This window comes from Gymnodraco acuticeps, unplaced genomic scaffold (genome assembly GCF_902827175.1).
Source record: "Gymnodraco acuticeps unplaced genomic scaffold, fGymAcu1.1, whole genome shotgun sequence".
NCBI lineage: Eukaryota > Metazoa > Chordata > Actinopteri > Perciformes > Bathydraconidae > Gymnodraco > Gymnodraco acuticeps.
The window spans coordinates 1,469,375-1,496,136 of NW_022992308.1; the positions used below are offsets into that span (position 1 = coordinate 1,469,375).

Here is a 26,762-nt window from a genome sequence, read left to right on the forward strand (position 1 = left end):
AGTGAAATTCGACCTTTTTAGAGAGATTTAGAAAAATAAAGTCCAGGCGGACTCACCTCTGGGTAATTTGGGAACCATCAGTTCCATTTGACCTTTTTTACTGTAAAAATAATTGTATTACTTTGAATTTTCACTATAGGTATTCATTCCATCCAAATACAACTGTTGTAAAAATAAAATAAAAAAAACATACAAAATGAAGTTTGACTCCAACTGGAGCAGATTTATTTTAAACATTTACAATGTTACAACATTTTGGCATGCCAATCCTGGTAACAATTATTTTTGGGAGTCAAGCACAGAGGGACCTGGCACTTCACGCAGTGCAATGGTGTCTTCACTCTCTTTTTGCCAGCATCATGGCAGTTCCTGCACTTCTTCCGGATACGGACATCTTTCCCATAAAACATGGGCCCGCATGTGAGTGGTGGGGGTAGTGGAGGTGCAGAGCCTTCAGCATATTCCAACATCTCTGCCGCCAGCTGCTCCCTGAAAGTCTTCTGTGTGTGTGGCTTTGTCCTGCTGGGGTCACTCCTCATCTTGAACAGCTCCTTGTGGAGAAGGAAGCTGTTCACCACGGCAATGTCCATAAAATGGAAAAAAAAAGTCTTGTACCATTTCATTGTTTTGTGGAGAACGCTGTAGTACCCGATCAAAGCGTCAGACACATCCACGCCACCCATGCTTCGGTTGTAGTCCAACACAGCGTCAGGAACGGGAACAGTCTTAGTCTGCCAAACACCAGCCTGTTTCACTTTCCTCCTGACAGTCTTTCCACTGAAGGCTGCATGCACTGTGGAGCACATGGTCACTTCACGGCTGTCCATCCACTTTATGAACAGGAGTTTGCCTTCCCTTATCCACCGCAGATCTCCCCTTTCAGCCTTTTTTCTGGCTGGCGTGAAATTCAGTGCCACCCGAGTTCTTCTTCTGTCGTTCTGGAAGAGGAAGAACCTCGGCCACGCTTCCTGGGTTTTACACATTTATCTGATGCTTTTCCTTTTCCTGGCTGAGGAGTGGGAGCCCCACCTCGGCCACGCTTCCTGGGTTTTACAGATGTGTCTGACGCTGCAGAAAGCTGGTAGAAAGCAGACGATGGTAGCTTTGGAAGTGAGTGCTTTTTGGATGCAGGCTGAGTGGCCAATATTGGTGCAGATCTCTTTCTAGTGAAAGGTGAGGCAGAAGTTGAGGAATGTGAGGGTGAGGCAGGTGTGGGCTGGGTGAAAGTAGACAATGGTGGGGGTCCAGAAGTCATTTCATCCTCATCTCCATCACTATGAAAATAAATGTGGAATAACAAAGAGATTAGATGAATTCCTGTTTCCTTGGCAGTAAACATGGCATTTTAAGTGTGTGAATGCAATACATTTAGTGACTATAGACGAACACTGGCCTATACTTTTAGTAAATGTAACGGACAATAAACACTATTTGGTATTTTTGTAAATAATCCCTCTAATTCCTGCCAAACATGCCATTTTGCGTGTGAATTTACATTACATTGCATTTCATTTAGCAGACGCTTTTATTTACTATATGAATAATCGTACACCAAATAAATAAGTAATAGATAAAAACAGAGATACATACCTTTGCCGTGGTGGAATTTCGTCATCAGAGTCACAACGGTCCGGGTTCCGTTCTGGCTGCAGGAGATCCTCGTCGTCTGACTCAGAATCAACAGGTAACATATCTGCATCACTGTCAACATTAGTCACAATTTCCATTGCCTGTAAAGTAGTAAGCATCTCTTTCCTGTGAGCCATTATTTGACAAAAGTCAAAGTACAGAAAAAGTCCTCAACGCAAATATTGTAATCTGCTCTGGTATCTGCTATCCGCTCTGTGCTCCGTGCGCTCTGGGTCCTGCTGCAATTCCTGCTTCGTTACGTTGTAAACAATAAATGAAGTCGGCTGCGTAATGTTGTTACGCTGGCTGGCATTCTTTATACTTTACGCAGGACCATATCTCTGGAACCCATTGGTCGATTCGTGTGATTTACACCTTTTTCTTAACCATCAGAACCAATAGAATCGATGGGCAGTTCCCAAATCCACGTAAACATTACCATAGCGGACGTAATAGAGAAGCAAACGAAGCATATCTGAAAGTGCAAGCCTGGACGGCAAAACTTTATACCCAGTATATTGCCATAAATATGATGATGGATTATCAGTAAAAATGTCTACGTGACACAAAGACATTGGATTAACCTTGAGCGGCGTTTTTATTCCGTCGAACACAACTTTTGATCACAAATCAAAAAAGGTAAGACGTAATTATTGTAATATTTTTGAAACCGGATGTTGTTTACTTTCTCTTTTCTGGCTGATAGCTCCAGGAATTCGAGGTCGGACAGTGATGACATTACATGTGTGGAATCTGTGGAGTCTCAGCTTTAAATCGTATATCTTATTTGTGCAGTTAAGAGAGTAATAAGGGCATTTCTACCGTGAGTTCTGTGTAAAAAAGCGTTAGCATTAGTTAGTATTTTTTCGCTCAATGCTAATTCAAAGGCTTGGTATTACTCTTGTGTTTTTTTTTAGCTAAAAATTGTTCTTATTGTCAGTTAGCGGAGTTTCTTACCTTTAAAAGGGTATGAAACATTAATAGTTTTATAAATGTTAAGAAGCCCTGAGACATAGTCTCGAAAAAAAACTGTGGGAGGGGTCCACTGGGGGGACCTTCGGGCTTAAGAGGTTAAATGTAAAGGGTTATAAGTGACACACTTTAATACAAATCCAAGTTAATATTACATTTGGTCTTATTCTTTATTAAACTCCTTCTTATCGCATTAAAGTAGTGTTATATTGCAGAATATTGCCATTGGAGTAAAAGTAAAGTTCTTTATATTGTTAAAGTAAATTAGGTTATTATGTATCCTATTGTATGTCTTATCAATTACAGCTTTTTATAGCATAAGTGAATATAGATTCTACCAGTGAATTAATCATCTTATTTTAGAGACGTAGCCTGTATTTTCTGTTATAAATAGTTGCTGTCTGATATTCAATATAAGACAACAGCATTTTACTTTTATGGTATTGCAATTTCAGACATCAAAGCAGAGTAGATTGAATTTTGCAAATGAGACTGCAACATATCCATCTATATTTAAAACAAAGCAATGTCAGCTCCAATCACAATTCATTTTGGACATCAAACAAATATGGCACAAAGACCTAGAAAAGTGCAGTAATACAACTTCAAAGTATTAAAAAGAGAAGCATTCACACTTTCATCTGAATGTGTTAGGTAACTATTATGTGGTGGATATACATTTTTGTAGCTTTTTTCAATATTTTCCAATGGTTGCTTCTTTGCAAATAATCTCAACAAAAGCTCAGTCCGATATGCACACATTAAAGGATATTGTTGGCAATTAATAGATATGCAGCAAACGCATACTATTAATACAAGTTGCAGTACCTAAAAGCATGAGGCTTCAGGTTCCTCGGTGTCCACATCACTGAGGATCTGACATGGACTCTTCACACCACCACCATCACCAAAAAAGCTCGACAGCGGCTCTTCTTCCTCTGCAGGCTGAGGAGGTTCAACATGGACTCCAGGATACTCTGCAACTTCTCCAGGTGCACCATAGAGAGTATCCTGACTGGCTGCATCACGGCCTGGTACGGCAGCTGCACCGCCCTCAATCGTAAGGCTTTACAGAGGTGGGTGAAAACTGCCTCCCAGCACCTCAGGAAGAAAGCCCTCCGGATTATAAACGACCCCCATCACCCCAGCCACAAACTGTTCAGTCTGCTGCCGTCTGGCTGGGGTTACCGCCGCATCCGGACTAAAACCACCAGACTCAGAGACAGTTTCATACCACAGGCAATAAGACTGTTAAACACCTGAACTGTTGAAACAACATCCATAACATTCATCTGCTACTTAGTAATTATGTATCTATTTCTCTAATATATCATTCCAATAACTTGCATATAGACTCTTATTGCACTATTTCATTCACTTTTTTAAACTATTTTTCTTTTTGTATTTACTATTTACTATATTTTTCTGTTTATCTGTGTTATTGTGTTGCACTGTTGGAGAAGCCTGTGACCTAAGATTTTCATCGGCATAACTACACTGTAGCTATGTTCGTATGACAAAAATAAAGAACCTTGAACCTAAGGCAGGAAATGCCATCAAAAGAGGTTAGTAAGCTTAGGAACAGAGGATGTTCCAGTGATGGAGGGATGCCAATAGCAGACAACAAGGGTCTGAAGTATTGGAATATATTAGAAAGACTGATTGATGATTAGAAGTCATTTAATATTGATCAACACCCAACATGCATGAATTAAATGCTTTGCTAATCTATGACTGAGGGAGTTATGCTACGTAAAGCCACTGAAGTCAACTTCTTTATAGGCTGCAACAGGTAAACATGAAAAAGCTAAAATGTTGCAAAAACGAGGATGGAACACCACAAAGTCACATGCACTTAAACACAACCACGTATTTTGCTTGTAGATGTCCATTAAAGCACCAATAAACCTGTATTTCTCTAAGTGATGTCTCACGTCTCTGAGATACCATCAGGTCTAGACTATAAACAAATGACTTCCCTGATAGCCATCTCCCGTCCTCCACCAACACAACCAACCCTATCTTCAATCAATGCTTCCGTCCGAGGAGCTTTGGAGAGGAGATGGTCCTTCAGTTTGTAGGAAGACGATCCTAAACGCATCATTCTTTCCCATCTCCAAACATGGACACAAATGCTGCAGTGCAGTAAACAAGTGGCATTTAAGTAAATAACAAATATACATAATCTCAGCCAGTAGCAAGCGTTTCTGCACACTCATGTCTGCTACTCTGAATACAGTGTAATGAATTATAATAAATTCACTATCACAGCTTCAACTCCTCAGTCGCCTCTTGTGTATTTCACTGCATGTGCTTACGTCTCTTCACAGAGGTACTTACATTGATAAATATTCTTATAACTAATCACTCTCCTTAACTGGCGGCAGGGGCGTGATGTTTCCTTGTTCTCACCATGTGTTAACACAGGCAAGTTTTATTTTGAAACGTGCTTTGCTGTGTTTTTTTATTCTTGAATTTCACATTCTAACTGTGTTGTTTGAAAACCCGCACAAACACACAAAGGGATCCTTTAATGCAGGGGATGCTCGCTGAAGGGAGCGAGTTGTAAACAAAAGATTATATCTGAATTCACGGAAGATGGTGGTTGTTATTCATGACTCGAAATACTGCTTCATGTAAGCACCTAATGTCAGTTTGATCCAAAGGCTAGATGCTGTAAAACTAACTCTGGCACGTATAGCATTAAAGTTTGTTTGGATCTTCAAAGTACAAGCTGACTAGTAACGTTTGTGTTTGTTTGTGTTCTTGTTGTATTATCCTTTCAACAAATAGTTTGAGCCCTGTGTGGACAGGGAGCTGGGATATTAAGAAGTTTGGTATTTAAAGGAGAATAAAATAATTAATGACATCAATAAACCTCTAACTGAACAACACTGCCAGAGTCCTGTCAAAACTCTTGCTGATAAAGTCACAGGATGCGATATCACTGCCAGGATGAGATGAGAATACAAAGTAGTTTGTTGAGATATTTCAGTCCGAACAACCAACATTAGAGGCATGGTGCTATCATGGCTTCAGTAACAATAAGCAAATGTTTGTATAATTCAGATATACAGAGCTTTTCCATGTTTATATACATACTGGTGTTTTTTTTTTTTTAAAAGGCTGACTGTTCAGGTAAATTGAAAATTAATAAGAGATGGAATATAATATACAATGTTATTCTCCTGGGTTATTTCACCCATACTATATCATTGCCAAAGGCTGATTTCTAAACTTTAAATTGCTTTTGTGTTCTCAACTTTATTGCTTTTTTAATCGTAACATCCTTTTATTTCCTTGTGTTTGTCAAAACACTTTGTAAACTATTTCAGCTAAATCATTCTCATCAAATCATCCTCATTACTATTTACTGTTTGATGGTGATCACTGTCTGATGATTTACAGGTGCGTGTGGGATATATTAAGACTCTGTGCTGTGAATAGCCACAGCTGTGCCTAATCACAAGAGGATTGATGTGTTGCTGCTGGAGAGGATCTTGTGAAGCTATGGTTCTTCTTTCTTCTGTTTTTCATTGAATTATCCATAGATTTTGTGCAGTTGTAGCTATAGCGGCCAAAATCATAAAAATATAAGAAAGAAATATAACGCAAAGTGCCGCTGAGGCACCCGTCAGCGAATCTTACGCATGGGTAAAATCAAGGTCCGAGCAAAAGTCGTTTCAGTGCAATTTATTGTCAACACATCAAGCATTTCTCTTCCTTCTTACCCGATGGTAAAAAACCATAAGCCTACCGGGTGCGCCGCTCACTACCACCTGTTTCCCATATTTATAATGAGCCGGTCTCCCCTCCCCCGGTGCCCAAAGGCTGTCTTTACAAAACAGAGGCATGGTACAACTTATTTGATCAACTTAAATAAGAATTAAAAGGAAGATTTACTATAAACAAAAAAAGAACAATAAAATAAATGGATAACTATTAAATAATATAAGCTCCTAGATATGGCTTCATCAGTAGCCTTGAAAAAAACACCAAGTTTAATGCACCTGGCTCCTGGTTTGCTCACAAGAAAACATAAGAAGTAGCCACTCTTGCCAAAACCAATATTAAGCCAAAGCAGAACGTTTTCTAGGCAACTTAAAAAACAGATGTTTCACTGGTGTAAACACTAAAATGTAACCTATCCTGAAAAAAAGGCTGCCTGGAAATGTCAGCCATCATCACCCCATTGTTTGCTCTCTCTGTTATTGTAGCTGAAGTGAAAAACTAACTCCACTGTGTTCTGCAAAAGCGTTAACCGCTCCTCCTCAGGTGGTTTCTGAAGGCTTTCTAACCCACCTGAGGCATATATCACTGGCAGCCTGAAAAAGTCTTAAAGCCAAGTGGGCCAAGTGCCAAAATTCAGTCCGGCAAAACACCACCCGTGAGCCAACACATGGAAACATATATGAGCAGACAACAAACCCACAGCTTAATATTTTCCTGTTGAGCCTTAAGAAAGACTACAGGACAAAGGCACTGTTGAAAAAGTCTTATTTGACTGGCTTCACATAATTGGAGGGAGACAATTTACTGTTCCTTGTAGCAAATCTCAACCTGACAATAGAAAATATTTCACTTGAAAAAAGCATTCAGACACAGTAGCAGTTCAGTAACAGCTCTTTAGGTTTAGGTTTGAAGATGCTTACGCTATCTGCATCCTTGTTATCTAAGAATATATCCATACAGAGATGGCTGAATAGATGTTTGCGAGGACATACATTCACACAGGAACACAAAAACAAGAAAAGTGTGGTCAAATCCAGCTTCTTTCAGCTAAGACTTTTAGCAAAGGTCAAGCCTTTCCTTTCTTTTAATGACTTTGAGAAGATAATACATTGTTTTATATCCACTAAACTGGATTACTGCAATGCTCTTTATATTGGAGTGACCAAGGCTTCCCTGTCACGCCTACAGCTGGTCCAGAATGCTGCAGCACGCCTCCTTACAAGGACAGGCAGGCGTGAACATATTACGCCTGTACTCGCCTCTTTACACTGGCTACCAGTCCATTTTAGAATACAGTTTAAAATGTTGCTGTTCGCATACAAGGCCCTGAACGGTTTAGCCCCACCGTACCTGGCAGATCTTTTAAAACCATACACACCCACACGGTCACTGAGGTCTGCTGACAGACTCCTTCTGGTAGTCCCAAAATCGAGGCTAAAGCAGCGGGGAGACAGAGCCTTTGCTGTTGCAGCTCCAAAGTTATGGAACAAATTACCCCTCCAGGTTAGACTTGCTCCAACTCTGCCTGTTTTTAAATATCGCTTAAAAACCCACTTATTTTCCTTGGCTTTTACTGTACAGACCAGGTGACACTTGTGCTGTTAAATGTGTTTTGTTTTTTTGTTTTTTTTTACCTTACTAGTGTTTTGTATTGTTTTTACGTCATATAGGAGAGTTTTTTCAGTCGGTGGCTTCTGATCTGGTTTCATTGTCTCGTATTACATTTGTTTCATGTCCTGTCTGTTTTTATGTATTTATTTATGCTATGTTTTTATACAGTTGTTGATGTACAGCACTTTGTTCAACTCTGTTGTTTTTAAATGTGCTATATAAATAAAATGGATTGGATTGAAGAAAAGTGCCAAATCTATAACTTTCACATTCAGTTGCAATAGAATGTTTGTTTTTTTTATGTCAAAATAAGTTTGTTTTTTTCATTTACACATTTTATAAACCATGATTTACACATATATTAATTGTTATTTCAGTTATCCTTCTGCAAGAAGATTAGGGCTGCAACTAACTGGTCTTTCCATTATTGATAATTATTCACCCATAAATATATTATTAATTATTAACTCAGAAATGTTTGATACGTTTTATTGCTTATCCTAAAAAATAGTAAGACTTTTCCACAACAATTTATCCAGAGGCCAAGGCAATGTCTTGTTTTTTTATTTAATCTAAAACCTTAAGCAGTCTAAGCTAAAATGATGTTTTAAAATCAGCAACAAATATTTGGGGAATATTTGCCAAATACATTTTTCTTTCATAAGTAAAGAATGTGAAGCATCCTGCAGTCATAATCATAACACTGTTCTGTAGTTGATGATAACATCGGAAATGTAAGTGGAAATCAAATAGAGATTGGGTTGTATTATGTTTTAGTGAAAGAGGAACTATTGGAAATACCTCCAAATGAATTGCGTTAAAAGTAGTCCATGTCCATAGCCTTGTGTTGAAAAGTGCTATATAAATAAACTTGCCTTGCCTTGCCTTACAGTACTTCATAGTTCGCTGATCTGCTGGAGAGTTATGTTCAAGTATTTGTGTATGTGACAAAAATTAGCACAATAATGTCCGACAGTCCCCTATCTTTACGTTTGTGCGCCAATTTGCATTTTGGTGTTGCATTGTCAAGTTCAGTCTCAATGTGGCACAACAAAGACTGCTTTATCTTCACTTGGAAATTGTGACATGAGTGCATCCACTGTTGGTATGTAATGGTTGCAATTAACTTATCAGCATATCGTCCTTTGCCTGGTGAGGGGGCGAGGGTGACACATCATGTTTTTCAGAGCGCTGGCAGTCTGCAGCACTGAGCAGGGCTCGTGCCAGCCATCGGGGCTTACAAATGATGGGTCTTTTCAAATATAGAAGATACAGCACAGTGAAAATACTAAACATGATTCTCAAGAAAAACTTTGCTGTCATATTGCAAGGTGGTTGCCAATCATATCTTGCTTTTATAACGCAATCAGAATAAACAGGCACTTGTTATATCGCTATTACTTATCTCACCAGTCTATTGATGGTTATTCTCACTGTGCGGTCTTATGCAACACCTTTCCCTTTGATTATAAGAGAGAGATGGTACCAAGGTTAACAATACTACCTCAATATTCACTAACTTTTAAAGTTAGGTTAACTTGGCTGCAGTTTGTATTATATAGCAGTGAATGAGAGCTTGACATGAGGCTTAAATCTCATGAACTATATGTTCTGTTGGTCAGATGTTTATATGTTCGAGAGAGAAGAGTTTTGTAGCTTTAAAGAGACTCTATTTAGCTTTTGGGGTTTTTCTCTTTACCTGAAGTATGTTATGTAGGTTTTGTAAATGGTCTGCAAAGGCTAAAATCCCAAAGTTCCCTCCAGAGGGAGTTTCTCTCCCACACTCTCCCCCCTTGCCTGAAACCCTTAAATTGTTCTCCTTTGTTTACGTGACATATTGACATCACTATGTAACACTCGCGCTTATATTGGCTAGCGCCCAAACACGTGTAGGTGGTCGACTAAGGGGTGGGACATCTCTTAGTGATTGACCAATCACAAGAGAGCAAGCCAGTTAACCTATCAGATAATAGGGCCACTTTAAATTGAAGTTGTTATATGGGCTTGATTATTTGAAATGTGGGCCTGATAGTAGTTTAATAGTAGATCTAAAAAAGAAACACTTCTTCACACTCTAATCACATGACACAGATATTCATTCTCAAAATGGAGGTTAAAGCTCTTACTTTAAACTTAAATTGATCCCAAAATGTAAAATATATCACAACCAGAATAAAAACTCTTGTTAATATTTAACATTTGAATGAGGTCTGTAGACCAACATACTGTATGTCTTAGCAGTTGCATATTACATTAGTGGGTTCGAACTGAGTTTAAGCATTCCTCGTTTATTCTAAAATCGTTGGAATATACACACAGGTAGAAGCACATACTGTATCTCAGGAACAATAGTGTTCCTTGTGACCTTTTCCCAGGGCTAATGCATAAAAGGAACTTATTTAGGGAACAGTAGCAGTGCTGCCTTAACAAAGTGATTAAGTGTTAACCTTCTGTCGGGTCTGATGTTGTGGCAAGACCATAACACCTGCCAGCTGTGGCTGTCACTCAAGAGTCATTACAGGCGTGGGGAGGGTCCATGCATACCAATGCGATGATTGATGGACACTTTTACTGATGAGACTCTTTAACAGCAGGGTCCCCTGTGTTGCTAATACTCCCAGCATGCCTCCAGTCCTTGAGGACCGTCTGTTGGGTTGTAATGCAGCAGAAGCAGCAAATGACAGGAGCTCACACATGAATAAGGAAGATGGGGCTCTTCCGCTGATTACCTCCTATGCGATAAAGAGTTGCAACATGGCATTTTCCTTAGCCCCGTTGTTTTATTCAGGTCATAAATCTGACGGCTTTTACTGTGTTTTTCAATTTTATGGGTCAAGATGCACACCACACCGGTGATGTGGAACAATTCGGTTTAGCTGTAAATTATCTCAATGTGTTGACTGGCCTTTAAAGCAGCTCTGCCTTTCATCTCAGTTTGATTTTGCGTCTCCATTTGCCTCCATGATCTGTAATCGGTGTAATAACACATACACTGTAACCACTTTGTACAAGAGGATCAGTGCAGGGGAATTATTATTCACCCAAAGCCCACATTGAGATAACAAAAAGTGAAATGTGGGTCAGCATGACCAGATGTTAACCTATTAAGAGAGACTCCAGAGCGCAGGACTCTGTCAATCATGCGCTGCCCATGGGACTACAACAATGATCTTCAGAAGCTAATTTACTCTGCGTCTTAGTGATTCAGTGTTTAAAAGCATCGGATGAAATGTCACAAAGGGATAAGAAACACCAAAAGGCATGACCTAGAGTTTAAATGGAACAAAGCCCTCAGTTAACACAGGTTTCTGTTATTTCTTGTAAAGTTGTTTGGCATAGTGGGACTTGTTCTGGATATGATTGCAAAGGATATGGGAAAGTCATTCCTCAAAGAACCCAGCTACCTATTCGTCACCTTCAGAGTTGTCAGTTATGCTTACACTGTTGGTGATAAATGACATTCAAAGTCAGAAGCTGAAGTGTTGAGCAGTCTTAAAAAATACTGGGAATATACACAGTAAAGCTCCTTCTCAGTGTGAATCATACCATAGCATGTAGCCTTGTATGCTTGTGAAGAAGCTCTGCAAATGTGTTTAATACTTATTTAATGATTGATGTGCATTTCACCTCGAATGTTGTTTTTTCTTATTATTCCAGTTTTAAGACGTGAAATATAAAATAGCTTGTGTTTAATTCTCTTCAAATCTTCTGGTGAACATGGTTCATGACACTGCTTCCTGCTTCATCCCCCATTCACTGTTTGTTGTAAACAGAAATACTGAGTCTCACTGAAAAAGCTATCTATTATTCAGACAAAATCCATTAGATATTTCTGTCACAGTTTGTAGAACAAACACAGTGCCGTGCACAAAATGATTACAATTTTCTTTTTCAGTCACTTCAATTTAACTTCCACTTGCTATAAACCATAACAATGTCCTAATTAATTTCAGCTCTGAAATTCGTAGTCAAACAGGCTGCCTGGATTATAGCTTGAGGCTAGAGTATAATTGAATAAGGACTTCATTAACCATGTTTGCTGTGTTTCTGTGAAGGTAATGGTAAGGAATCTGAAACTGTTCAGCCACAGAGTAACAAGCTGTTTATTTCTAGAATGACAAAATTAATATGACAAGCTCTGCACAAATCCAAAAATATGACAAGTACATGACGAGTGCTGTAATCCCAGCGGCATTCCAGTTGCTTTCATCTGAGGCCAGTTTCTGCCTTCATAATGGTGGACTGTTATCCACATTTCACTGTGCAGCATTAATGCATTCATAGTTTGCCAGAACTCCTCTAAAATATATACAGACTTGTCCAACACGGCCTACAACATTTCAAGAAAAAGGGCTTTGAAATAGATTTCTCAATATATCACATTATAAGTTTTAATAGTGCTTTGTTTTTGTAGACTTTCACTCAATTCTTTCTGGCACCCTTTTTCTGACTGACACAGGCATCAGTGGTCCATCTTAAAGTGTGCATATATAATGCTTATTTTCAAGTTCATACTTGTATTTTGGGTTTATACTTCAACATCTTCTTTATGTTTCATTAAAGGAACACATGTTTTTGTCCCTCATTTTTTTAGATTTGAAAACCATTGGTTTTGGATTCTAACTGCAACAAAGTAGCATCTCACAAAGAGGCATTTCAATTTCACTATACACCAGGCTTTTACTTTCAAAGAATCTCCTTCAAACAGGAGTGCAGGGTCATGTAACATATAAAGCCATCTTCCATAACAAAGCAATGGACAATACATGATTTTTTTTAAAGAATTGCTAAAATACATGGTGTCCACAAACCAGTTGACCAAGATTTGACAGGAGTCTGACGCTGCTTTGATGTTTTGAGAAAATACTTATCGAAAGAGGTGCACCAACTTAACCCTGGCAATAACCAATTGAATGTCAGTGTTATTTATGCATTTGCAGAATGTGTATGGAACTGCACTGCAGTATTTGCTATTGGTTACAATGAGAGATGAACTTATTGTAATAATAATAAATTCGATTTATAAAGCACTTTTCATTGCTCACAGCAATCCCAAGGTGCTACAGGAGGCATAATAAAAACAAACAGCTGTTGTAGCTGTCTTTTATTAGTGGGTCCAACATGCATTGAGGTCCACATTATATGCGTCGCGAAAATGAATCCTCAATTAATGTAAGCGCTATCAAATGGAAAATAACTATAGTTAATGAATGTTAGGAATTAAATCAAATGTTCGTCGTTACAATACATTTAAGTCACTATTGTACCTGTGTAAAGCATACTGACCTATTCTCCAGCAGTAAGTTACATGGTTCGATTTTATTGTGTGCTGCTTTGCCATTTGTATGATATTCACATACATTACTTTCCTTGGTCCCTGAATACCAAGACTGTCAAGGCTAGCTCATACTGAATGCAACGTATGTCTCGTCCAGCTGCCTGTTCAAGGATTCCTGGTGTGTTCATCTGTTTCAGTTGAATGTATATGGGCACATTAATGTGATTAACCTGCTTGATTAAAAAAAGAAAACGACTTCCCTACTGATAGGCCAGACTTAAGGCTGGCTAGACTACATTTCTTAAGATAAAAATGGAGACAATAAACCCATAACATGACCTGAGTAATTAGCATTTGTTCTACTTTTATGAAATTCACACTTGAAAATGCCGAGCTGACTAGTGGTGTCATTCCCCGAAAGGTTGCACTGTAATTGCCTGGGTAATGCCAGAAAAAGAATACGTCCAAATTAGTCTAATTATCAAAAGAGGTAGACATGCTCTATGGATAAGCTTCTAAAGCAAATCATTTTAGCATTTTATCCTCTGTGTTGTCGCTATGCATAACCTTTCCAAAAGCATTCCAAATGTACTCAGAGCGGGACAGTCATCCTGAAGCGACCTTTGTTTTCTGCTTGAATAGTCTTGTAGCCTTGTAATGAGGTGTTCTTCCCAGGTTCGAAGGGTAAAAAGTACTGACACAGGTCATCTCAGGCAGCAGCTTGTTCTGCAACATGATGTAAAGACACCTTCCTCCTCCTCTTCCCACCTTCTCCTCAACAAGGCTCAAAGACTCTCTTCATCTTACGTATGCCAAACGTGATGGTGTGTCCTTAAGGGACACATTTTCTATCACTGAATAATCTGACGACCCTGACCAAGTGACACATTTCATGGATGTGTCCAAAGAAAAAGCAGTACATACAAACAGTGCAATCGAATGCTGCTATACAGAGAAAGCCTCTGTGAACATAACTTGTTCAGGTCTTAAACCATGCGCTTTTCCTGTGAATTTATTAAAATATTTGTATCTAAAAGAATAACCCAACTTTTATATATATATATTTCTTTTTTACAGAATTGTATTCATTCCTGAGATACAAGCCAACTGCATATTTTAAAGTTAAAAGAAGGACTTGCGACCCCCAGACACACATACAAAATAAATAGCAGTGTTGCCAAAAACTTCTTGGCATCTCTACCTAAAGCAGCTCATTGCTCCTGATTCACAGGACATCAAATAACGTCCATTCCTTTCAGATTACATCTTAATACATTTATTGAAAACACAAAATGGCATCTGCATATTTAAACTGATCCACTGTAAAACAAGAAGACCAAAATACTGTTGTCGCAGTTTGCTCTTATCACCTTTAAGACATCGTGTTTCTTGTGGCTGCTTCACAATAAAATCACCTTGTTTCGCGAGTTGAACACTTTTTTTTGGCAGCAGCAGTACTTCATTAGTTCATTAGCACTTCATACAGCTGTGATATTTTGTGACGAAAGTGAAAAGTTAGGATTGAAGCATGAATCCTTTTTCTTTTAACATATTAAAAGTGTGAAGGGAATTTGAATCTTGCTGGACAATGGCAGATTCTGCAAACCACAATAAAAACGTCTATATACATGTACCGATTGTAAAAACATTGGTAATTCAGAGATGCGGACTATACAAAATGTAAAAATGGGATTTGATCTCACGAAAAATCTTTGGAATACTACAAACTGTTAATGGTTATAAGTTTTTCACAATGTTTACCACTGTGAAGATATTTTCATCATGACACAGTAATGCAGAAAATCTTCCTACTTTTATCAGCCGTATTGAATCCCCCAGGATGTGTGTGGCAGAGAGTCAATGGCCCTAATAGCGAGTGATTATTCTCAAGAGGAATATCCATGGGAATGCAGCTCTGATTTCACAGTTATCACTCACAGAAAGCTGTCAAACGCTTAGTGGCATTCTCTTGATGCTATTAATTAGGACCTAACAAGGCATGGACAGGGGAAGGGATTTTAATCTACTGGGTGGTGACAGAGTCAAAGGTCTCTGCAGGCGAGGCCAACGTCTCGTCACGCTCTGGCCATTAATGAGACATATGAGGTGCTGCTGTGTCAAAGAAAGTTGTGAGTGTAGAACATGCTGATTTAGGTTTCCAAACACATATTAAAGGTCACCTATTATGCAAAATCCACTTTTTCATGTCTCTTATACATAAACATGTGTCCCCTCTGTGTAAAGAGATTCTGAAGGTTTCAGGAAAAAAGATTCTCTCACTTTCTGTCCTGATCCATTTATATAAAAACCTGTCTGAAAATGAGCTGATCAGATTTTGGCCACTTTATGATGTCATAACGATTTTTTGGCTTGTGTAACCATTAGCCAATCACCAACCAAGGTAACTCCCCCCCCCACCTTATCCCCTGAATCTCCTCCTAGAGCACCATTGTGTTCTTTTAACCAAATATCTCTCAGAGGGGTGTGGGGAGGGGCTCCTTATTTCCATCTAAAGTAACAGACAGAGAATCAGCACGTTTGAAACAGGGCTGAAACAGAGGGGATTATGGGATGCTACAATGATCTGTTTGGTATTTCAAGCCAAACACTTCAGAGACATGTTTTGTATATATCTGAGACCTATTATATATTGATAAAAAAACAGTATAATATGGGACCTTTAACATAATAAAGCCTGCCAATCTCCCTCAGAGGCTTTACTTAAAACCAAGTAATCCTAACAACTGAACGAAGATCCCATAATGTATCTTCTCGGATTCAGACTCAAGTGAAATGAGAATCTTCTGTCCACACAGTTTATGTTGTGTGCGTCATTCGCTGTGCCTATAATAATTAATTAAATATTGGTGTATGGAGGTGGCATACTCCGCCGCATGGAGCAGATGTTGTAAATCCTCTGCAGCTCTCACAGACAGGTGCCCTCCAGCCGGTTCCTGTCTGCTGCCTCTGTAATGGCGTGTTTCCTTCCCTTAAACACTGGAGGAATGGAGCAGCTCTCACTCCAACCTCCAACATCTCTACATTACAAGGTTATTCAGCACACAAGTTGACTGATCCCCTCAGAAGGATGCTTGGTGGAACAAAATGTACTGGACTTGTATACAGTGTATATATGCATGTCTGGCCTGTTGCTGGAGCCGTTCTTGGCGTCAGGGAATTGTCCTAATACAACTATAAGGACATTTATTATTTCATTTGTTTATTCCTTGCAGTCCTTTACATTTGCTTTAATTTGATTTAATTTGTTTATTCCTTGCAGTCCTTTACATTTGCTTTAATTTGGTTTAATTTTTGTATTCATTTGTTGTTTACATTCATTTAGATTTGGTGTATTTTGTTGTTTCCTTTTGTTTATCCTTTTGTCAGAACTATAACATTTGATCCTGTGCCGGTGGTGGCAGTGGTTTTCTTCACGTATCTGTTTTGAGTGGTGTGCAGTGTCACAGGTGATTTATTTTGGACCCCTTACTCCCCTTTTAGTTAACTGCCGCCGTGGTAAGCCAAGCCCTGTCCGTTTCCCCAAAGTGGGTATTTTATTGAAATGTATTGTGTGTGGTGTTTTTAGATATTTTGTATGTTATAAATAAAACTGTATTCTGACCCTTAAAACTGTCTCTGCCCGTGGTGTAAAACGAACCTGATTGTCCTTATCAGCATTACACCTAGTTTTTATAATTTCCTGGGGGCGAAACTCCCCCAGGTGGCGTTGTCCGCAACCGACTTCTAACACCTACCCTCACCACACCACCACACATGTATTGAATCCAAAGCAGTCGCATTATTCAATGTTCTCTAGTTCCTTTCACTTATCGGATGAATAAGCTCTTTGCAATAACAGACATTTCAGTCAGACAATTCAAGTTATTTATTATCTTCAAGTGTCAGTGTATAAGGGTGCATTCCCGAGAAAACTCTTCGCAGACAAAGGAGGAAGGAAATAAAATATGATGTCTAAAAGCTGCTTCTGCGACAAAAGCTCACTATTTTGGAGATGCTACATACATTTTGAAGGTGGTTTAGTCTTACATAGATAGACATGTTTAAACACTCCCAGAATTAAGCCTGTTAGAGTGATTACTTTAAGATTACTTTTAGGTGTTAGTTTGCTTCGATAACAAGGACAAATGTTGTTGATTTCTAGTAGACTTGTCCTGCATAGTTGGATCATTATCAATACAAGTATACTTGAATTCCAAATCTCTATGCTACGGTAACTAACAAAAGTGCATGTGGTTGATTTTTTTACTGAATAGTAAAATATGCTTTGCAAAATCTGCAATATTTAGTCATATTTTCTTTACCTCAGGGAGAGTCAACATTATTTCCACTGAGATCAAATCCAATGTCTCTTCACCTGACAGGCTGCAGAGTATAATGAAGTTACCACTAGGGCCATAGTATGAGTGAAATGGTTTAAACATATAGTGACGACACGTGGCCTTTTATTAGGTTTTACTAATACTACTTCTCGGTGTAGACAATAATTCAATTTATATTGTGCAAACAAGCATTTCCAGTCATTCCTTTTTATTGTGGCTACCATGAGGCCACAAACTGATTTCACTGATTTGATTAACTGCCCCCCCAAGGCATAAAAATGCCAAATTAATTTCAGTGAGAAACTGCTCAGTGCTATAGCTTTCCTGGTATATGGTGTAGTCTGGGGATGCTGATAAGAAACTATTCCATTTACTGGCTGAACTGCAGTGTAATTCACTTCCCTGTGCATGTAAACAAACATTGAAATGGTAATGAAATACCATAAAGTTTGAGGCTGCACTAATCAAATAATAGCAAGAGTAGATCAGTATGGTACATATGCACAGCTACAGATATCAAAACGCTCAGTTAGCGAGCTCATTCATCCTGCCTGTCATGAAACCTTTGTTGGGAATGCAATGATACAACGATGCTGCATCCATCATTTGCAAGCATCGCTGTCTCAGCTCCTTTTCTGGCTTTGTGGTCGGTTTATAAACTTTTATTACATATTTTCTGTATTTGGCTCACACTTTCAAACATTTTAAAACATAACGTGTCAATGTTTACGGCAAAAATAAGTTAACTGATTAGTATATGGTGGGACAAATACAATACATGTTTATAACGTTATTTAAGCAGTTAATAGCGCCATTTCTGTACAATATATTGCAGCCCAAAAAGCTGCCCACTCATTTCATTTCAAACCTTTTTTTAACCAGGTACTGTAGGTTCCATTGAGATCATTGATCTCTTTTTCAAGGGAGACCTGCAGCAAGCAGGTTACACATGAAACATAAAACAACATAAAACAACAAAGGACGGTATGATACTGTAGATCTATACTGCAGACATATTGGTAAGCGTAAAAAGGAATGAATATCAGAAGCAGTCATTGCTATCTGAAGTTAAAATACAACAGGACAGATGACTTTTTCATTAAGAAGTTGCTTCACCGTCAGCACATCATTAATGCCAGAGTCAAAGAGGAAACGGAAAAGTCACTATAATAATTTAAAATAATTTCAACATTGACTAAATGTTATTACATTGGGAGAAACACATTAAAAAAGGTCCACATTTGCTCGTCTTATCTTTCTTATAAGGATACTTGTCTTACCAAGGTCTATAAATTGCATTATTTATTTCCGATTATTACTCATGTCCGTCGGCGTTAAAGAATGTATTCCCACTCAGTGGCTGTAGTCCATGCCTTTGTTCAATGACATTATAATTTCACACTTAACAAGAGGACCGAGACCTTGAAATAAGTCTATTGACCTCGGTTGCACGTTCTCGTCCACAATTTGCCTCAATCTTTATGAAACTTCACTCATACAAACAAACAGGTTTAGCTGTGTCGCAGACTGACTACAAGAAGTGGGGCTTAAGCCCTCCGTTTGAAATTGTATATCAATGGGGCTGTGCCTACTTGTCTCTCTCTCCGGATAACCACTGACACACTCTGAGTTAATGAGCCTCTGTTTGGCCCTTTGAGGCCGCTGTATGTCTATAACCTCAGAGCCATTCTCTGAATTTCCTAACAGGTCTAATGGAGAGGGAGACGCTGCCTTTAGTCTGATCAGGAGCCCTACTTATGCACGCTCTGTGTCATTTTCACCTCCAGCTCTAAACTTGATGATCAACAGCAGTTTTTAAAAACCAGTGTGCTATGCAGATTAAAGGAAACCCTTTGTGTGAATAGATCACTGTCACTTGAGTTAAGATAATGACCAGTGCTGCTTTATCTTTCATCTGAGTGACGTTTAATCTGTCAGTTTATCCGTTTTACGTTTGAAAAGAACCTACCAGTATTATAGAGGGCATCGTCTTATATCTAGTAGAGTATCAGACCTGATCTTGGACACTGACCAGTAACATGATAATTGAGGGTAATATTGCGACAAACATAGGAAAGGGGGCAGGGGTTTTGGTGAAGCAGATACTCTGTAATTGAGAATATATATTATAGCATGTCCATCCCAGAAGTTTAATTGACGTAATCCTGAGGCATTTTACAGAACAGCATCATCTTTCTTTAGCCTTTTGCAGTGTTTTTTTCACTAAACCCACACAATGTCATCAACTAATGCAAATCGTTGACTAAAGGAAAATAAAGGCTTGCTCAGCAGTTCAGAGAAAAACATTTAATCCAAATAACAAAATGTTCTGTCTTTTGGGAAGGTCAATTTACAACCACAGAGTGTCAAGATTTTCTCCGAAAACAAAGCACCTCACCATGAGCTCGATTCTGACTCCAGCTTTAACCACAGTGGGGTTTTCTTGCCAGGATCTTTGTCAGTGGTTGCTGTTGTACATCCTGGACTAAATCTACAAAAGTTAGCTTTTTGCTTTAAAGCATTCACTCCGTCTGAGTGTATAAAGGCAAATGAAAGGAAGAGTGTAGTCTGGCAATATGGGCCATAGTACGTAATATGGATATTTTTATCAAACCATTTACATTCTGTGGGACATTATCATTTTACATTAGCATGGATATAGTACTATTTACAGAATCTTAACACACCAAGGTCTCATTGAAGGTATTTTGAGTAATATAAGATATTTGTCTTTTGAGGATCCAAAGAGATATTATACATTTGATTAAATTATGTTTTTATAATTAAAGTATGGAATTTTTAAATGGTCGGATTTGGTTATATTTCAAAATATTTTCCCACTTGATGACGGCTGGACAAAAGGATGGAAGATTAATAAAACGAATGGATAAACAATAAGGTTTAACAGCCTTGGAGAACTAAGCCACTAAGCCTATTAAGACTTGAAATATAAATGTTAGATAGACAGGAGTGGTAGTCAGTGTCTCCCCATTACATGTTGTTGGTCATTACTTCCCAACAGAGTGACTTCAATCACATAAATCTTAAAATGTAAACACATCACTGATGAGTTAACAGTGATATAACCAGAAGCACTCGACTACAGTAATGGAATAGGGCTTTAAACTCAGACTCATTTATTTTTCACCCACATTCATCACGGCTAATCAATGCTGTCTTCGGCTTCAACCCCCCCCAGCAGACCCTGACAATGTCACTGCCTGCCTCAGTCTTTTAAACTATAAGCTGCTTTTTCTCCAAACTTCATAGAAGTCCTAAGTAATGTTTGAAGTTATAATATTTCAATAGTATAGGCTGATGACTATGTGGGACTTTCAATACTTTCACCATTAAAAGCCAGAGCAATCAGACTGACATCAGATGAAAGGCATTGTGCCAGCTCAACAGCCGATTTTAAAACCTCACTAATTAAACACAAAGGCATTTTCAAGGGCCCTGACAATGGGTGGAGAACATAGCTGCCCACAGGAAAAGTGTAAAAGCTTTGAACCCAGCCCTGTCAGAGTGAATGTTATTCAGATGTATTGAACTCATATCCTTTTACAGAGTTTTATTTCCTGTGGATCTGACTCTTGAGGAGTTATAAACATGTATTTAAAAAAGTTCAGTGAAGGTACCATAAGGACAGATGCATTAAGTGTTTCCTGCAGCTATTATTAATGTGAAAATCTATTACATTAATTTCCTCACCTGTTTTACTTCATTATATAATAGTACCTATGGTAAAGATTCATATTTTAAAACCCCATTTTTGTATCAACTCACAAACTCAAAAGAAACCCTGTTATTCATTTGAAGATGTATCAATATATGCATGTGTCGAGGCTTGGATGTTACAATACATTTGTAAAGATATGTCAAGGCAATTTAGAAACGGCATTCATTACATAGTTGGTCCAGCAGTAAGCACTAACAAGTTACATTTTCAATGTTCAATCAATTATAACGACATTTAAAGGTGGGGTAGGTAATTTTGAAGAAACCAGCTCGAGTGGGCTAGAATTTAAAATACACAGCCGGAATCTGCCACTTCCTTACAGAGCCCCTCCTCCAACACACACAAACACGCACATGACCAATGAGGGCACGAGATAAGTTTGTGCACAGATGGAAGGCTGACAGGCAGGTAGGCCATCCAGTTATTTTAGCCGGGCCGGTTCAGATGATTGGTCGTGCTTTTTACAGCGCTACGGCTTCCACAGATGACGTTTTTTTAATGGATTTTTTGTCAAAGCACTTCAGATATTCATTGCTATCGGGATGTTAAGAGCATTCCATGGAATATAACAAAAAGTGTATCTCGAGCCGGTTTCTCAAACTTACCTACCCCACCTTTAAGGAATCCCTATCATAAATGTTTGTTTTTGTAATTAATTTATTCAAAAAAGACCTAGTATTGGTCTGGCTGTAACAGTTATTACCTGGCTTCATGACTAGCTCCCATGTGGGGCTCAATGTCAGTCTGTTACTATTATTCATTGTATGGGTCCTTCTTATTATGTACACCTGGCTAAAAAAGAATGCAGTCAACTGCCCTGAAATACATTCAGCTTTTATAAGGGCTATAATGTTCAGTTTTATGGAAACCATTTTAGAGAAGTGTTGATTCATTGATTTATGTTCACTTTGGGGGATGCACTGTGATGTTGTTGAATTTTAGAAAATTATACTAAGACCTTTCTAAGATTCAGTGTGCTCCTTAATGACATAAACTGGCAGCTGAGAGTTGTAAGAAAGTATATTTTGACTACTTTTTATGAATTTTACTACTGAGTATAATCTTCAGGCAATGCTAGAAATGAAACTCAGTTTATGCTCTTGTGCCCTTCCCTGAACAGATCAATGAGGTGGATAGTCTGTAACCAGGCTACACCAAATGAAGGTATATTTTAGGTCAGAGTTTCTATTAAATATAGAAAGTTAAATCAAAGTTCCTCTTTTGGAACTTATTTGAAAACCAAGGGGCCCATTAAACAAAATGTCACAGCACCATGATTTGTAGCCCTCTTAGACATACATTTGTCTTAAAAATACCTATAAAATACTCTAGAAAGTCAGTTGTTCCATTAACGTGTGATAGGCTGTCAAAATATATGTGCCATTAAATGACACATTTTGCTCACAATTACAAGCACATTGAATCTTCAGTGTCATCACTTTAAAGAAACAACATTCCTATAACCACACACAATTATTCAAAATGATGTATAATCAGATGGTTTAGTTGTGATGTGTTAGTATATTTAACCCCGACCAACAGTGAGTATTATGGTGCAAATACATCTTGTGCCGTACATGGGGTTAATCTGGTAATAGTATCTTGGTGAAAATCCCACAGTCAAGGTTACACTGTGTCCTCTCACCAGTAATGCCAAAGTTTTACTGGAATGACTGTCCTGTCCCACATGAAGACAGCATGAGCATGTGATGGGCTGTTTGTCCGCCTTTCGTACTGCCTGCTTCAAATGAGATTCATGACAAATCCCTTACAAGAGGCCAGCCAATATGCCAGGTAATAGCATCCTTGGCAGTACTTATCTGTCTCCATTAAAGACACAGGTCATATCCCACAATGTCAAAACCATTAAATCAAAACATATTGCATGATGGTAGGCTGAAGCTGGCCACTGATGCAGTAAAAGAGAAGCTCTGATTGAGAAAATAGGTTAAAGTACAAAAAATCTGAATGCAAACTAAGCCTCATTTAGAAACATTAGAAGAATAATGGACAATTTACATAATCCTTGTCTGCTGCTACTGGGTTTCCACTGCAACTACAACCAGTTTCAGTGCCATTAGAAATCATTGCTTGCAGTTCCAGTTCGACATTAATAGTAAATGCAATCACCTTGTGCTACAATTGGAACTTCATATAAAATGGATGTGAAGTCACTGGGGGGGCCCTGTTACCATTTCAAGCTTAGGCGGTGTTTACACGATAACGCAAACGGTTGTATCTGCAACTTTTCTCTTTCGTTTAGCCCGTTCGGCCATACGAGGCCGTAACGAAAACGCGGAAACGGACCCCGCAAACGATAACGGGTCCCAAGGTGGATAGATCTGCAACCGGAACGCTCTGGCGGGCCAAACGGCGCAGTGTGTACACCCATACGATCATTTCCTGATAACGATGAAGCCATAGCCCCACCTCTCCCCACCTCTGCTGCTCACTGCTGTAGCATGGTCAGTAGCTACTGCTACTGACCATGCTACAGATGTTAGTACAAAATCTACAGCTCCTCTACCACAACCATCAGCAAGAAGTGGACATGGAGAATTACTTGAACTACATTGCTAAATCCACCGCGGGGCATAAACAGCAGGGCAACTATGGCAACCATGCTCGGGGGTCTTCTTCGCTGCTTTTGGTGTATTTTGTGGTGAAAGTACAGCGCCACTTACAGGCCCGGCATATGTGCTACAGCGTTTCCAGTGGTCTCGTGTGAACGGACACGTTAAATGAGCCGAATGCGTGTGAACGGAAGACTTTTTTGAAAACGAATTAGTTGCGTAAACGCAAACGTTCCCGTGTAAATGGGGTCTTATATTGCCTGAAAATTGTTATCTTACCTAAGAAAAAAGTCTTACACTGCACAATTGTGGTAATTCCATATAATTTTGAACCTCTGTGTGGATCTGTCAAAGTGAACCCCGGTGCACATTCATCATGCAGATATCATCAAAAATAGGACAGTCAACTACTTGCCTGGGATTCATTTGTATTGTTCAAAGCAGTAGAGACAGCAATTCAGTTTGAACTCCTCTCAATGCATGAACTGACCTTCTGCTAGATTAATGTTTTCTTCAGGACCTGAACATCTTTGCTGCTCAAGGTTCATGTATCATCCCAGACCAACATGAATTGGATTTCCTAATGAGCAAGCTTAGAAATATTGCTAATATTGCTCTACATTCAAGAACCATGGTTATCAATGTAATTCTGTCCATATGCGTAGGAGAGCTGCAGCCAAAGACTGTTTTCAGAATATATTTTTAACAAAACATTTATAAATTGTTGGCCTTGCTTTTAGAGTTTTTCCTGAGAAATTGTTGTGACTTTGAAATCCCTCTGTGTTGGCTTGCAGGTATTTGGAGCAGTTAAGAGGCCTGGATAATGTTTGAGCTCGGTTTTCTGTCCATATTCAGCCTTGAAAGTCACAGAAACTCACCGCAAAAAATGGGTTGAGTCATCCAACAGTTTCTGACCTTTTGCTGTTTGGTGTTGGCTAATTAACTTGAGCAGATGGATAAACTGGCTATAATCAGCATCCAGTTTATTATCGGTAATGTATCCTGAGTAGAGCAATACTCTGGCATACATTATAATATGCAGGTTTGCATAAAGAACAGACAGATATCTGAGTTGTTTCCAGGCATATCACTGAAGTACACCACTGTCCCCATCTGTTTCCAATCATCTATTAACAGCCAAATTAATGTGTGACCGTCAGACATCATTACCGAGAAAAAAGCTGATTCAAAAACCAAACTGCAATCATTTCCATTCAGCATTTCTTAATGGCATCTCCATTCATTCCTCTAATTAATTAATAATGAATAAAAGGGTAAGATATAATGCACATTGCTGCCTTTGTTAGGCAGGAAACTATGCTAATTAAAAGGAGAATGAATATCTCTGGTGCCATGGCCATCAGTGGTATAATTATAATGGCAGTTAACACTGGGGTTGAGATGAACACATTTGTGTATTAGAGATGGAGAGACACTGTGAGCCAACAACATGCAGCTCTCCCCCTTAAGACTGTGGGTTGTTGCCACACAAATCAATATTCCAGCGTTGCTCAATTACATGAGAGCAGGTAGCTCAGTGACACTGCAATGACTGATTTATTGCTGAGCATGGTCACTTTTTAGACGGGTTAATAGATTAAACAATGAGCAAGTTTCATAAAACGTATAATGCATGTATAGGTCGATATTACAAATACTATTTGGTGTAAGGATAAAAAGCCTATATGATAAATAATGTGCGACATTTATATACCTAGAATGTGGATATGTTATGGGGTTTCTATATGCATGTCCATGGGGCAAAACATTCACTATACTGAGCCCCGGAGCGTTTACTGCAGATTTGATATGCACAGAATCCCATGCACGCGCTCAGGCGCACACATGCACACGTTGTATCCCGTGCGCGTTTGCGTAAAGCTCTTGTTTGCGTAACACATACAATCCTATACAACAGAGGTGATATCTGACAGGAAAATTACATTCTTTAATAACTCAAACATTTAAAATTATTTGAATTGAGTTCGTGGGTCTTTTAAAAATATATATATATATATAAAGATATTAGCAGGCTGGCATCCAAAAGAATAAAGAAAGAAACGACAGTCTCATTCTGTTTGATTAATTTAAAAAGATTAATCGAATTTGTATAGTAGCGGGTTGGACATTATCCTAACCTGCTAAAGACAAATAGTTCAAACAGTTATTCAATGTATTAACATTTACTTACCAAAAGTTATGAGGTGAAACAGATACATTCCCCACAGATCCATCTCTATATGAAATATGAATTTCAGATAACGCGTCGGATCTTCACGAAATGCTATACAACTACACGGCAACAAGAGGATATCCTGCTCTGCGTGTGGAGAACATTATCGGGACAAGGAAAATAATGTCTTGCAAATTCCTTAAATCGTCTTTTTAGTTGGTTGTGGCTGTGTTTAAATATCTTAGAATCCCATCAGTTTCTTGCAAGACTGTGTTGCAGACGCGCTTTTGCCCAAAGCCAGAGCCATGCGTAATGATGCGAGTGAAAGTTGTCCGGTGCGCTGAATGGTTTGGTATTGTGAGGGAGAGCCTTCTGTTGCGCGTCGAGGTGGTCGCACAAGTCCTTGAGTCCGCTGCTGAAGAGATGCTGACTGCTGCCGGGAAGAGCCACTGCCAAGAGGGAGGGAGAGAGGGAGAGCTGTTTGTGCAGGAAAGGGCATTAAACAGCCAGGGCTTCTGTTGCGTTGTTGAATATGATATAAGGTTAATTCAGCTACGAAAACAGCATTATATTATCTCTACTGACACTTAATATGGCCATTGTATATTATAATGGTCCTAACCTGTGTGGTTGTATTTTTTATGATGCTATAGGATTAACAGATGCTCCAATAATGTTATAATATAATTTCCCTTTATGATATTATAATTCTAAC

At 38.7% G+C, this 26,762-nt stretch overlaps 1 protein-coding gene across 1 annotated transcript in view; it reads right to left on the minus strand.

Moving 5' to 3' along the window:
- gfra4b (GDNF family receptor alpha 4b) overlaps window positions 1-26,448 on the minus strand; it is a 42,828-nt gene extending 16,380 nt beyond the window's left edge. Inside the window, exon 1 of the mRNA XM_034208143.1 lies at window positions 26,066-26,448. Within this exon, the coding sequence (XP_034064034.1) occupies window positions 26,066-26,108 (43 nt within the window). The 5' untranslated portion in view covers window positions 26,109-26,448. The remainder of the gene's footprint in view (window positions 1-26,065) is intronic.
- Window positions 26,449-26,762: the final 314 nt, after the last annotated feature.